This window comes from Malurus melanocephalus, unplaced genomic scaffold (genome assembly GCF_030028575.1).
Source record: "Malurus melanocephalus ecotype Western Australia unplaced genomic scaffold, MMel_1.1 scaffold_116, whole genome shotgun sequence".
Taxonomy (NCBI): domain Eukaryota; kingdom Metazoa; phylum Chordata; class Aves; order Passeriformes; family Maluridae; genus Malurus; species Malurus melanocephalus.
In genome coordinates, this window is record NW_026623348.1 from 1,153,223 (window position 1) to 1,168,323 (window position 15,101).

The 15,101-nt window shown below is 36.6% G+C and overlaps 1 protein-coding gene across 2 annotated transcripts in view; it reads right to left on the bottom strand.

Moving 5' to 3' along the window:
- MYEF2 (myelin expression factor 2) overlaps positions 1-15,101 on the bottom strand; it is a 17,516-nt gene continuing 2,415 nt past the window's right edge. Inside the window, exons 2-17 of one of the 2 annotated variants that reach the window (XM_057369890.1) lie at positions 12,514-12,743; positions 11,254-11,306; positions 9,975-9,982; positions 9,769-9,862; positions 8,712-8,903; positions 8,048-8,201; positions 7,594-7,643; positions 7,442-7,505; positions 7,194-7,295; positions 6,953-7,003; positions 6,810-6,878; positions 6,431-6,529; positions 4,168-4,239; positions 2,725-2,927; positions 2,563-2,614; positions 1-789 (exon numbers count right to left, since the gene is read on the bottom strand). In XM_057369890.1, the coding sequence (XP_057225873.1) occupies positions 626-789; positions 2,563-2,614; positions 2,725-2,927; positions 4,168-4,239; positions 6,431-6,529; positions 6,810-6,878; positions 6,953-7,003; positions 7,194-7,295; positions 7,442-7,505; positions 7,594-7,643; positions 8,048-8,201; positions 8,712-8,903; positions 9,769-9,862; positions 9,975-9,982; positions 11,254-11,306; positions 12,514-12,743 (1,657 nt within the window). In that variant the 3' untranslated portion in view covers positions 1-625. The remainder of the gene's footprint in view (positions 790-2,562; positions 2,615-2,724; positions 2,928-4,167; positions 4,240-6,430; positions 6,530-6,809; positions 6,879-6,952; positions 7,004-7,193; positions 7,296-7,441; positions 7,506-7,593; positions 7,644-8,047; positions 8,202-8,711; positions 8,904-9,768; positions 9,863-9,974; positions 9,983-11,253; positions 11,307-12,513; positions 12,744-15,101) is intronic. The other variant, XM_057369891.1, reaches the window with a different exon arrangement.

A 15,101-nucleotide genomic window follows, 5' to 3' on the forward strand; every position in this document is an offset into this window, starting at 1 on the left:
AACTCCCACTGGGCTCTAAAYCTTATATACAGAACTAAGTCATGTCATTAAAGTAATATTAAGTAGAACAAAACATCACAGCCTAACTGGAGCCCTTGCTTTTAGAGTCAAGAATTACAGTATGACTACAACGCACATATAAAACCAAAATTCTGAAAAAGACATCTACTTTTTACATTACAATGKTGATAACACACTGGAGGGGAAAAATAAAAATCAGAAAACACTAAATAAATCTCACTATGCAATCTTGAGATTAACAGAGAAAATGGCTTATTTTATTAAAAACAGTATAACCATTCATTTAAACTGAATGACTAGAGACACTTGGCCTAATTTTCCAAAGGCACTGAGCATCCAAAGCATCCATGGTCTATAGGGACCTRCAGGTGCTCAGTGCCTCTAAAAAAACAACAAAAATCAGGCAAATTGTCTTTAAAAACCAAACATAGTAAGATTCAGTTAACAAGTATCACAGTATATTAAACACTATACTGTTAAAGGCTGGTGGGATTTAAAAGTTCCTTTTTACAGCTTTTGTAAGCATACAATGTTACTAAAAATGACTTACTAAGATAGAGAAGCTAAACAGACATAGGAATGTTCCTGAACACACAGTTTTAAATTATGCATTGCGATCCAAGCGGACATCAATTTCTCTGCCACTGATTTTTATGCCGTTCATTATCCTACAGGCCTTTTCAGCAGATTCTGGTGAGTCAAATCTGACTGTTCCACAGCCCTTTGATTTTCCATTCTCCATTTTTATTTCTGCAAACATTACATGACCTGAATAAATAAGTTAAACAGCAATTATTTCAAGTCCTTCAACTTAAGAACTCAGAATTGATAAAAAAACATTTTTAAGTATAATCTGGGGGAACATATGAAATTGGCACTTTCAGACTGATGGTACATTTACTCATTCAGGCAAGGTGACATGGGACAAAACAGCTGTAAAGAATCCAAATCCAGATCGACTGTCTAAAATCTTTCCTTCACACCAGCATAAGATGCCTCTGTTTGACCTCAAGTTTGAAACTAAGTGCCCTGTAAGACTCAGGGAAAGGTCTGTCTTTCATTTACAGACACTGTAAAGTGTGAGTTTTGACAGGCATTAACTGAACTGTAGCTCAATCCAGTCCACCATGTTCATCACAAAAACATACCAAACAATAGCAACAATCAAGCACTTTGTTAAGTAGCTGCAGAGCAAAAATAAAGCCTTTAAAACAATAAACCAGGCTGGGAGTGGTGGAAAAGTGGCATGCACTATTCAATTCCTGATGAGCTTYATTGAGATTGGACACTCAACTCACAAGGAAATAATTTTATAAAGATGTCCTGGTACATCTGAGAMTGTTCAGCTCCCTGGAGCTAATGAGTTTTTGCTTGTGGTATGTTGTAGCACACCCTTCCTGAGCCCCAGAATGTCACTGGGAACAAAAAACTTTTCCCTAAAATACAAAGCCTTTTATTTTTAAGTATCATGTAAGACTGGCCTTTCACTCAAATAAACTGAACACCAGGAGACACAGTTTTTGTATTTCCTTACAATACTGTCATGAACACCATCTGTTCCTTGTAAGTCTTAAAAGCAATTGAACATAATTACTACATCTGTGAGCTGACAAAGAGGTAATGAAAAACAATTCTGAACTATCTGAAAGTTGCCCAGGAGGTTAAGACTTAAAAAAACAAAGAACTTGTTGCACTATATCCACCATATACAAAAAAAAAAAATCAACACCTTTCATAGCTGAATCGTGAGTTCTAATTTATATCAAATCTGTAAACAGCGCTATAATGACTGTCTTAGGCATCAGTAGTATATTTTAAGCTATTTATCTTTTCTGTCTACCCAAAAAAAGAAAGTCATCCTGTAATTCAGTTGAAGTTCTCCATTCTGAAAATGTGTTTTCAGAACCTGCCATGTATTTCTCCACTCAAGCTTTATTTTTCACTTATTTGTGTGAAAAGACCAACTTCACTGAACTAGATAAAAATTATTAGTGAATATTTGTAGCAATCCTTTATTTCTTAAGATGAAGGGGAACATTACAGCCTGCAAATAGGCTAATTAGGATCATCTATATGCGTAAAAAAACATGTATGCTCAACTGGCAAAATTACTAACTCTGATTTGATGCAGCACTGCTTCTGGAAGTAATGCATGATCTGGATAGACCCAGACTCCTGAACATATTTATCTCAAAAGAAACACTACATTATATACTCTTACTGGCCAGGGAATATATTTGCTAAAAAAAAACATTCAAAGAGTAGTTTTATTAATGGAATCATTAAAGTCTATAGCAAGTGAGGACTGAGAGCCAACATAGCCCATACTGTACCTTGGTCTTGTGCTCTGTCATGCCTAAAAATTATTTATATAACACAAGAAAGCTGGGTGAAATAAGAAAGATTAAACTAGCCAGACTCTTCCTCAGAGTAAGGCAACTGTCTTCCTGTTGTTATCTAATAAACACCACATAAGACATGAGTTAACCCAGGAGGTAACAACCTCCTGGAGACAACCAGGGGTAAGGTTCATATACRTACCACATTGACTGAATTTCTCCTTTAACTTCTGCCAGGTCAAGTCAAAGGGAAGCTAGAATAAAAAAGTATTATTGATAACAAAATAGTGCAAAGAGAAAAAGAGCATGTAATCAAACATACACACAATATAAGCTTATGGTTTCTGTATATTTAATTGCTTACATTTCTCACAAATATCTGGTTGCCTTTAGAGCCTAATCTCTCTCTCATGCCACTTCCCATCGGGCCAGGMACAAATCCTCGATCGATGTCCATGTTCCTGTCTAGGCCTCCACCCATGGCTGGTCCCATTCGATCAAAACCAGAACCCATCCGATCCATTCCCATTCCTCCAGCCATATTGTTCATACCACCCATTCCACCACCTACACAGAGAAAGAAATGGAGGATAAAAKAAAGTATTTTTTTAGTAATAAACACACAAGTACTTGGTATAAAATAAAGTTCTTGTGTCAGGAGAGAAATAACTTTATTAAAAATGCAGTAATATAAACCATCACTTTCATACATGCATAATGATTTATCAAGTAGCATAGCTAGTATTTTAAGATAAAGTATTACAAGATACAGAGTGTCAGTTCTAAAATAAAAGTAAAATCAAACTCATCAAGCTAYTAGTCATACCATTTAAGGTAGCCGAATGTTGAACACAAGCATTCAGATTTAAAGACTGTCCTGTTTAATGAATAAAAATATGATAGCCTTTACCAAAAAATCAAATAAATAACTGTGCAATACTAAGATAATCTGACCAGATATACTATTGTTTATTTGGCTTCYTGCATTTACATTCAACTTGACTTAATGCAGCCATACCCACACTTTATTATAAAATCTTCCAGACAAGACAGATTTTTTCAGAGAACAGAAGTTACTGCAAGTACTGTAAAGAGCATGGACCTTCCTATGTGTCATGGTTTAAGCCCAGATAGAAATTATACACACTGAATGAAATACGTTCATTTATCATATACAAATAACTAAAAGCAATGGCGTTCAAATCCTATAATATTTCTGGATTCATAATTTAAAATTAATGTACAGTAAAACTATCAAGATCATTCATGAGAAACCCTCTCTTTAAGCCTTATGCCTTTCAAGACTGGCACTAGCAAGATTTTAGTTTCTCATCTGCTCCAGCCTGAGRAATTCAGACAGTTGCTGCAATACAAACTCAGTACTGGAGCTTTGCACAAATTAAACTGAGCAATAATCTGAAATTCGAGGCTGGGTTKTTTTTTTTTTTAATTTCAATGATGACAGATTACTCAGGTTCAGCTTCATGAAGTTTACATAAATAAGTTTGCCTATCTTTTTTCTTAAACACAAGTTGACTTTAATCACTTCTCCCTACAAATTAGAAGTTGAAACCATTCCAAATCYAAGATTAATGTATTAGCTAGACTGTATTAGCTCTTTTTCCTCTGAACTTTTACCTCAACAAAACAGCTTTGAAAACTGTTAACACTTCTCACATGCAACGGAATTCTACTTCTTCCAYCAAGGGCAAGACACTACACTACAAGTTCCCCTCATACAAGTAGGTGTGCACTGTATTGTTACATTGCCTATGCATTTATGTTCTATTGAAACAAGTTAACCTACTCATTCCAGATCTTACTGGGCCCATGCTAGGTGCTCCCATTCCTCCTGCAAAAACACCAATCATTGCACCACCTAAACAGAGAAAAATAATGAAGTGACATGACTGAAACCACCAGTTAGTGAAGAAAACAAGCACACACTAATGGAACTGCACTATCTCAATGTTACCTGGCAATATTTTTCTGTAAGGCACTTCAACATGTGCCTTTACTATACAAACTAAACGGGAACATCTAGTAAGTAACATTAGTTCCCTTTTCTACTATGGGATTTAAGCTACTCTGATTTCTTTCTAGCTTTTCTCCCCTCTGACAGTCTGACAGCAGATAAACATGATAGAACTAAATGAGCCATTTCCCACATTGGGAAAAACAACCTCAAAAACTCAATGCTTCATCTTATTTGAACTTCATCRTATAAAACCTCAACAACTTTGCTGCAAATCAAACATCCTCAATTTTACTCACTGATACCACAGCCCAATCAAAGACACCTCCTTGATTTCAAGGTTACTAATRCCTTCACAGTATCTCCTTTTAAGACACCATTAACCTAAATATTGTAACAGGACTACAATCACAGTATCTATTAACCATTGCACTTTTAAGGCCCTACARTTTCCTTCTATTATTTAAGAGTAAGCTGGGAATCTCTAATCTTGGTTCTCAGGACATTGTTTAAATGGTAAGATCTGACAAATAGTAAATTGAAGCTTGCTGGATCTACTAAATGAAAGACACATCAGTTTCTCACAGTAGCTATGTTCACATATTTCAAAATCAAGGTTTTACCAGAAGACCCAGAAGCCTACTGCTTGCAGGAGCATTTATAACTGAAATGGCCTTTCATTTTCACTCGGTAAACAGATGTTTATGCAAATAGCCAGTGCAAAAGCAGACACTTGATTTCTAAGACATTCATTCCAAGGCAGTRAGACTAGCTCAAAGGACAAGCTTACTACATTCTTACCACTTCTACACAATTATCAGAGCTTGAAGAGAAGCATACAAGTTACCSTTTGCTATGACTTGCCTCAACTAATAAGAAAAAAAAAATCAACTTTTAGACTAGATGAACCTTATGCTTTTAGAAGTTCTCTTTCAAGGAGGTGAATTAAGGGAATGGAAAAGTAAGAGGAAAGGGAGGAGGAAGAAAAGCTGTCTCCTATAATGCATTTTGTGTACAGTTTTGGGGCCCTTACAAGACACTGAGGTGCTAGAATGTGTCCACTAAAGGGCAACAAAACTGATCAAGGCCCTGGAGCATAAGCCTTGGTGAGGAATGGCTGAGGGAGCTTCAGCCTGGAGAAAAGGAGACTCAGGGAGGACCTTTTTGCTCTCTGTAACTACTTAAAAGGAGGTTGCAGACATGTGGGGGTCAGTCTCAGTATTCTACTAAGTAAGCAAAAAAAATAAAAAGAAATGGCCTCAAGTTAAACCAGGGAGGTTTAGATTAGGAAAAATCTCTTCACAGAAAGGGTTGTCAATCACATGAATAGGCTGACCAATAAAGTGGTGGAGTCACCATCCCTGAAGGGACTTAAAATAAATATTCATGTGKCTCTTGGTGACCTGGTTTAGTGATAGACTTGGCAGTGTTGGGTTAAAGGTTGGACTTGGTGATCTTTTCCAACCGACATGATTCTGCGGTTCATCCAGGTAACAGCTCAGTAACAAAGTACAAGATGGCTCTACTGTTAAACACTTCCATGCCTCTGAAGAYAGAAGAGTAACTCATTAAAGGGAACCCAACTGCCAACAAGACATTATCTACAAACAAAACAATGCTGGCTCAGTTACAGAAGAGGCCAGTAAATACCATTCTGAGCTGGATGAGCTCAGAAAGCAGGAAGAAAATTGAGGGTACCAAAACTCATCACTCCCGTTCAATGCTACCTGATTGGCAGTAAAAACAAAATTACACCATGCATTTGCAAAACAGGCTCCTGGAAATTACAAAGGCTATATGTGGACAGCTCGTGCAGGATTATCAGAAGCATATACTTCAACACCCCAAAGACTTAATACCCCACAAATTTAACAGTATGAAGCTAAACGCTTTCCTCAAATATTTATTCCATTTATGGGAAAAAAACCTTCAGACCTGAACCTCTGTCCTAAATGGTGGCTGTAATAAACACWCAGATTACAGCCTTACAGTAATGGGGAAGAAGGGACAAAAGAAGATGACCACATGAAACCAGATCTCGTTCTAGCAAAACTCTTTCAATACTACGTCATAGTAAATTTAATAGTCACCATACCCATCCTTCCAAAAGACTCTCCAAAACCACGGTTCAATGCCATGTCACCACGGCCAAATTCTCTTTCCATGTTTCCTCCCATTCCACCACGGAACATTTCTGTAGAGAACAAAGAAAAAACCATGAATATTCTGTTATTTACATCTAAATTGATGCCCCTACAACACTTGTTTYGCACCTGCTCCTGTTTAAATACAAGTTAGTGTAAAGCACAAGTCAGAGACACCTATTACACACTTAACTCTCCCGCCAGTTCCTAGGCTTCCACTCATGCAACTACTTCCTTTGAACTCATCTATGTTACCCACCCCTAAATGAAGAGCCTTTAAAAAATAAATATTAGCAAATTAATAAGTGTACAGGAACGGTGTTCAACTACCTCCCATTCGGTTGACTCCAAATCCTCCCATATTAGGCATTCCTTCCATTCCACGAAATCCAGCAAGTCCTGCAAAATAAGGAAAAGTGTTTTCTATAGAGTATTAAAGAAATATTTAATGCAAAAAACTTCATTGCACGTACCGCCTCCCATTCTACTCATTCCACCAAATCCTGGACCGTCTATTCCCATACCTTTAAACCAAAAAGATAAACAACATTTAGAACATCCTAATGGATTTTTAATAAGTCAGACACAGTTAAAATTCAAAAGCACACTACACAAGATTTGCTTTGTCAAAAGTCTGTCATTCTTCCAAATACAGAAATGGCTATTTTAAACTTATAGCTCTGTACAATTTCAAAATGAAGAACATGGATTTACCTCCTGGACCCATGCTTCCCATTCCACCACCCATGCTCAACTGTGTTGCACTGATGGGCTGTCCACCTGGTCCAAGTCCCATACCAATGCCACCAAGACCACCTTGAAAACAAAAAAATAAGTATGATCAGAAGAGAGACCTTCTTCTGTATCACAGAGACCACAGTAAGAAAAAGTACTACTAAACTATACCAAAATATGTATCACCATTTATTAAGTTCAAGGAATAGAAAACTGTATGCACTCACGAGGTAATTGTGAGCTTTTGCTGTCCACAACACGAAARTCTTCATGAGGAACAGATTTGTCATCCTGATGAAAAACAAGGACATTATGCTATATAATCCTTTCAATGTTTTGACAGAAACATATAAAGTTGAAAGAAATGAAAGCAACTTACCATTTTTACATGCATGGGTCTATCGAACAGGAACTGTCCATTGAACATAGCTGAAGAAATGCAAATCAAGGAATATTAAGACGGCAATGTAACTATCTATGAAGAATCAATATAATAACTTACTTTATTTCTGTACAATTACTATGAGTCTTATCTTTCCTCACCTTATCTTTAGAAACCCAATTCAAGGGCCAGAAGAYGCCATACAAGCTGTTAGGTATATTCATTTCACAATTGTCACACTCCCAGATATTCATATTTYGTTTAATGTCAGGAACTTCTAAATTCAGTCATTACAAATGTAATGACTGAATTCAGTAATCTGCACAGTATCACGCTCTAGACCCTGCATAGTAGTTACAAGGCAAATAAGCATCACTTGCAAAACTACGCTGTCAGAAACCATTACAGATTAATCAATATTCAATCAACTATTTTTCAAAACCAAGGATACATATTGCTTGAACAGCTTCAATTGCTTGTTCAAAGGTAACTGTTCCCATTCCTCGACTCTTGCCATCTTTATCTTCCTTGATGTCTGCACGCTTCACAGTCCCAGCAATGCTGAATACYTCCTTCAGTTTCTTCCAGCCAACTTTAAAGTCAAGCTTAAACACAGAAATACATCAGTGATTTCAGTGCACATTACTGTTCTTCCATTASATTTGGAAGAATTTTCTGCAGTGCTGTTAACTCTTCATTGGCAAAATGCCTGACAATTGTAAATAGTCGAGATTTTGTAAAATACACACACTGCATCAGTCCAAAAAGTCAACTAAAAGCAACTTTAWYACATTAGTCTAAGGTAACTAGCAAWATAAACTGAAGCATATATTAATAAAAGAGAAATGCAATTGTAAATAGATAGAGAAAAGATGCATAAAATACTTTTGAGTCAACAGATGACTGTGCAATAGCTAAAAGTGCGTGTCAGTCTCAAGAGTTTAAGGTATCTTTCCATGTTCAAAATCTGAACACATATCTAATATTTTCAGCTGAATATACTATCAATTGTTAACTAATTTCCAACTTCCTCTTTATATTAAAACTGAACAACTCAGGTGTAAGATGTCTTACAAAGATCAAACACTAAAGTCACAACATAGTTTTAAGCTTACATTGGCAACAAAAATTGTGGATCCGAGCCTGCCTGCTTGCAAATTACTGATAACTTCRGGAGGAATGTTTGGATTATTGAGAATAGAAGGTGGTAAATTCATCATTCCAGGAGCTGCATCAGGTCCATGTCCTCCTGGAAACTGTCCTCCTCCCCGCTGTAATGCCCTACGAGCATGTTCCCCTTCAGGATCCTGAAACATGGCCACAAATAAAGCCACTTAATGATCAGCAAYAGGACTGCCAACAAAGAAAATTGTACTATTTGAAATTCTGCATAAACTGATCCAAATTATCAACTAATATACTTGTCCATGTCAGAGGGATCAASAACTGAATTAGCATGGAGACCTAATTCCCTCACCTCTAGAGGTGGGTCCTTTCAGATGAGGGTTGAGGCATATTGGCAAAGCACTTGTTGAGGAAGCGTGCACTGCCACTTCACATGCTGTACCTAGCCTATGGACAAGTAGAAAAGATTTCAAGCTAAAGGACTGTCAGTCTAGCACTTTCTTCCAATAACTGAATGAATTTAATTAGGTGGTGGTTTTGTATTATTTATTAATAYCATTATTAAAACTGAACAGGACAAGAACTGCATCAGACACCATAATATGCTACAGCATTTCAATATGTTGACATGATTTCACTTTCCAGACAGCACAACCTCTTCTTTATTTCCGGCCCCATTTTTGCACATATGCAGTAATATAATAATTAACTCATTCTGTGTCATATTTTAAAGCAGGTAAGCAATGTAAACATAGAATTATTAWGGCTGGAAAAGACCTGATGACACTAAGGTAAGAATGTGAATTTAAAAGATGTTTTAACAAAAAACAGCATTGAATTATTTTAACTTTGGGACACACTTTTTGTCAGTTTACTTGGCATAGTAATCAACCTTCTGCAAGCCAACAGGCAATTGAGCCCATTAAAAAAATACCATAGAAAATGAAACTGGAAATTACATATCTAAGTTTCTCAAAACACTACTGTCATCTCAGTAGCGGTAGTATCTCCACTATTTCAAATTCAAAACAGCAGCAATAACCTTACCTCTTTAATATTCAGGGGTCTTCCACTAAGATCATACTTGTTCATAGTGTCTAATGCCTTCTTAACAAATTCTTCATCTTTGAATTCAACCACACTTAGAAAGAAATCAAAACATTTAGAATATTAAAATAAAGTTTAAAATGCCAAAACTAATTGAATGTTTGGATAGCAGTGTGCTTCTACACACATAAAAAAAAGAAACTTACCCACAACCCTATATCCACGAGATTTGTCATCATATGTAAAGAGAAAACAAGCAAAAAAACAAGGAGTCAGTCAGAACATAGGATAGAGCAATGAAGATTCCAGTTAAAGATCCCAGCTCACTGTTAAATAACTATACAAGTTATTTTCAGTTTCAAAATCCATAATACATGCTCTTTAGCGGTAGCCAATCCGAATTTCTCCTACTTTCTCAACATACATACCTTTCAAATGCAAGAGAATACATTGTCTCTTACACTCTTTAGAGTCAACAGAATTGGAAAAATGCCACACAGATCCATGTAAGGACAACTGGGAAGAGGAGGTGGGAGGGAAAGGGTGGAAAGAAAACAACCCCAAAACATATCCAAAAACCAGTCAAGGCACTCATCATGTCATTAAAAGCTGCCCACTGACTACAAATTTCAAATTACCTACATCAAGTACACCAGTACAATGAACAAGGAGTCTGCATACCTCTTCAGTACTACAGCATAATTGAGAAATTACCTTAAAGAAAATAACCTTATCGACTGCACCAGAATCCTTCTARTAAAGCAAAGAGTCGAGGATTTCTTTAAGTATAGCAAAGCTCACAGCATGTTTTAGTTTTAACAAGTATTAAAGAATGTAATTTCAAACAATTGATACAACCTCAGTTAAGACTCAAACCTGCATTTCTCACATTCTCACTGCAGGTTTGGAGCTGCTATTGGCCAAACTTTTGACTATTTTTAAGAAGACAGAGGAGCTTTAACAATCTTCACTATTAGTGCCTCATTGCAGGCACTCTGTTGGCTACCAACTATCTCCATTCATTCAGTTTTAAGAAAGCAAATACATTAACCCCGTGTTTAAAAGTASGAACCCTGCAAACTGTGAAAACAGGCACTTCACCCAGTATACTCTTAGCTAACATTTTATACTTATTGGCCCCAAGAAGAGAATACTACACTAACAAAATTTAAATAAAATTATTAGTTTATTGAACGTCCTTTATATGAAACAGATTTGTACCAAGACAAAGGTGTTGGCTAAAAAGAAGAATTAAGCAAATGCCATTTGTTAACATTTACAGTAATACTTTGTCCCTTACAACCAACTAGTGTGAGTTGCATGATGGTGTCATACTACTTCTAATACAGAATCCTCAGGGCTACCTTAACGAAAATCAGTGTAAAAATGAAACTTACTTTCCAATAACTGGTACAGGTATTATACAAAAATAAAACTGCTGAGGAACTTTTAAACCTCTAGCAGATTGTTGCCCACGGCACTTACCCTTGATTTTCCTTCAGCATCCTTAAACAGCTCCACGTATGTAACCTCACCAACTACATAAGACATACAAAGGGAAAATACCAAGAGACAATGCATTTAAACACCAGTATCTTTCTTTACTGTGCCCCTGTGCACAAGTCTACAGAGAATCACCTATTATTCACCAACAATCAAAACCAGACCAACATACCTCCTGTCAATGGCTATATAATTTAGCTAGTTTTCAGATATGCAGCAGCCACATTCTCAAAAGCTAAAAACAAACAACTACATTTAACCTAATTCATACTACAGATCATATTTTGGCCAGTATGATATAGTTGGTGAACAAATTCAGATATACACAGTCCCTTAACCTAACAAATGAAACGTCAATGTTCACTGAGAAGTGTTACATTTATCATCCTACTCACAACACCTGTTTTAAGGTGACTTTCTACCTGAATATCTTCAATCATAAGTTTGCCTTCAATAATAACCAAATTTACACATCAAATATTTCACAGCAAGCAACTCACTTTCTAAAGGAGGAAGTTTCAGTAAATAAACCAATCAAATAGTCACGTCACCTTACAACAGATAAACCAGCAGTTACAGAAGAGGGGTCTGGCATTTTTCACAGCCTAAAAGCCAAGTGTGCTTTGCATTACTTTTGAAGAATCAGTTTTTTAAAAAAAAATCACAGAACTAACTTTTTACAAAATCCRTATGTTATCATTATTTTACCCCAAATTTATAACAAAATTTTTGGGGTAGTCAGATTTCTCTATCAGAACTGCAACAATAGTAACAAGCTTTTAATACAAATCTCCAGACAGTCATGGCAGAAGTGACAATGCACACAAAGTTAATGCCACAGCCAGATTCCACCAAAGAAATACAAAACAACTTTTTGAAAGACATCCCTTATTATTCAGGTTAACACACTTAATGTGTTGCTTAAATACAATAGCCCTTAGAGAAAATAAAATCTACAAGAACTACAACTAGACAAAACACAATCTCTTTAAGAACTCATGAGGTCATGCATATACTCTCTACTGTCACACCAGAATGGCAGAAGATTGTGAGAACTTCATTTACCCAGCCTACCCTGCAATGCAATTGTCTCGGATGAAAGAGAGGGAAGGGAGATAGATGTACCAAGTAAAGGCCAAAACAAAAAAAAGTCAAATCAAATCTGTGTGGCTTAAAGGACACATCCATTGCATTTAAGCMTTATCAGTTTCTGTGTGAAGTGTATTATAAGGAGTGAGTTACCTTTGTCTCTCATAAGGTCTTTAATAGCTTGCCATTTCATGTCATACGGGATGTTGCTAATAAAAACTCTATTGCGATTAACAGCCTTCTTGTCTCCAGAGCCTGCATTCTTCTCCTTTCCATAGGGGTGAAATCTATTCTTGTTTCCAAGAGAAGGGATTGCCTTCGGTTTTGCACTGTACTTCTCTTTCACGGGTGCTTTCCCTTCTTTTGCTGTCTCATCATTATCCCTACATTAAAAAATAAAAATCCAAACAAAAACATTATTAGTCTTGTGTTGGATCATTAGACTATCACAGTTCCCACCTATATAACTGGGTATCTCCTATGCTACTGGAACTCCAAGGATGTCAAATKATGCTTCTCAAATTAGGAAAAATAAATTCACACTACTAGTGTAATTTCAGAATACACCATTTTATTGAGAACAAAAAAAAATGTTACAATATTAAGTAAAGAAAGTATACCTTACTACTTCAGTTACATTCCATTTCACAGATTCATAGAATCCTAGAATGGTTTGGGTTGGAAGGGACCTTAAAGCTCCTCTGACTCCAAGCCCAGCTACCCTGGGTGGGGACACCTTTCACTAGACAGGGTTTGTCAGRGCTCCATCCAACTTTTAACACTTCTAGGGATGGGGTATCCACAACTCTTGGCAACCTGTGCCAGCACATCCTGTGTGTCAAGACTCAGAAAGATGATACTATGAAACTACTACAAATACCAAAACAGAATGAGTGAAAAATCAGCTCCAGCACCCATCATGCCTTCATGCTTTGGTAATATTCACATCCCACTTGGCTAAGCTACAGGATTTTCACCACACAAGCGAGAGTAGAAATGGTCTAAGTTTGAGCATTGAAACAGCTTGGGATGCTTCATTCAATGGAATAGTAATATATCAAAATCAACCCCAATAGGTTTTACATCAAATTGTATTTTATCTACCCCATAAATAATTTTTATTCAAAAATTGTGTCAGACTTCTTTTAGACAGAAATTAACATTCAACGAAGAACAACAAATACTTTCTGCTTAAGTTTCACTGCTTAACACTACTAGAATCTGAAAACTTGCTAAACACATAGGAAACAGCTATATTAAGCCATGCTTTGAATCTAAGACTAATTAACCATTAAAAGCAACAAAATAGACTTCTGCCCCTCAGTCTTTCAAAAATTCACCAATAGCACCAAAATTCTTCTCWTAAAATCTTAATTTTTAGATGAAAATCCAAGAAAATTCACTGCTTCTCATTTAAGGCAGCCCAAATCCCAACTTCAGTAAGACCACACACTTTTAACAGAATTAGAAGAAATATTCAGAWCTCTTCAGCACTCTTGATTGATATAGTTACTATCACAAGGTCATTTAGCATGCKAGCAGAGGCTCAAGGTGCCTGAATTGTTACTTTTAAAAAGAAGAACTGCTGAASTGGAAGAATCCACTGAATAAAGCCACACAAATGTGATCCACTAAACAGATGCTACATAGAGATACACATTACTGTCTGCTTAAAGAGCAACTTGAAAAGTACTTTTACACAAACATATTTTAAAAAGCCAGCATTAGCATTTGAGTTGGAACAATCAGAAGCCAATGTCCTACTGACAGAAGTGAATGATCGTGAACCCTCCTTAAATTACATCACTATCCTTACTATATTTTCCACATTTTAGAAGGCTTAGTTTTTATCTCATTCTGATATTTTGGAAGGTTTCTGGTGGAAAATTAGCCAAAATAGGCATTTCAGTTTTACAACCACAACATAAGGCAAAATCAGTGATTCTGATTAACTGACATACTTTCAGTTCTCTKCAGTTAACAAAACAGTGAGTAAGCGGCAGTCTTGCACTCAAAAGCACATGCAAGGAGCTTTTCATGAAGCTAAATGTATTATCTACTCAAGCTTGGGCACTTTTCAGGGAGGAGTAGATTCAAACACATCCATATTTCTCCCATGACTTTTTCCCCAATTCTGAAATACTCCTATGGTATGAACTTCACAGTCCTTGTGTTTGCAAGTGGACTAAGAGAGGATTGGCAACTGGGAAATGCACAGACACTCCTCGGGGGAAGTATTTGTAAAATTTAAAACATTTCAAGTCAACAACACATTATCTGGTTCAAGAATCCTCCTACTTCCCTCCACATCATCCCTCCTCCACACCATCCTATCTGTGTGAAAACATAAYTCTTGTGTGGCTGTGTAATGAGGTGAAATGGAAGGAACAATGCAGKAACTGGAATAAGCCAGAGAAGAGAGGCAAAGAGCAGAGTATCAGGTCTTCCAGTCAGATCAGTTCCTTCCAACCCAGACCCATTTGCAAATGAAAAACTCAGACCCGATGAGACGCCTAATAAAAATCTGAGTTCTTCCTTAAGTTTCAGGATTAAAGCAATGGATTCTCTTCAGCCTTTTAAGCTCTTTCCTGCTTAAAGGATTATGAAACAGCCCCTTGGTGCTCAATGTAGTGCATAGGATGAGACAGGTCTCCAAATATGGAATCCACAGGCTCTGCAAAACCTGCCTGTACAAATGAGTAGAGAGCACAGAAGATACGAGCCTGGCATAAACTCCTAAA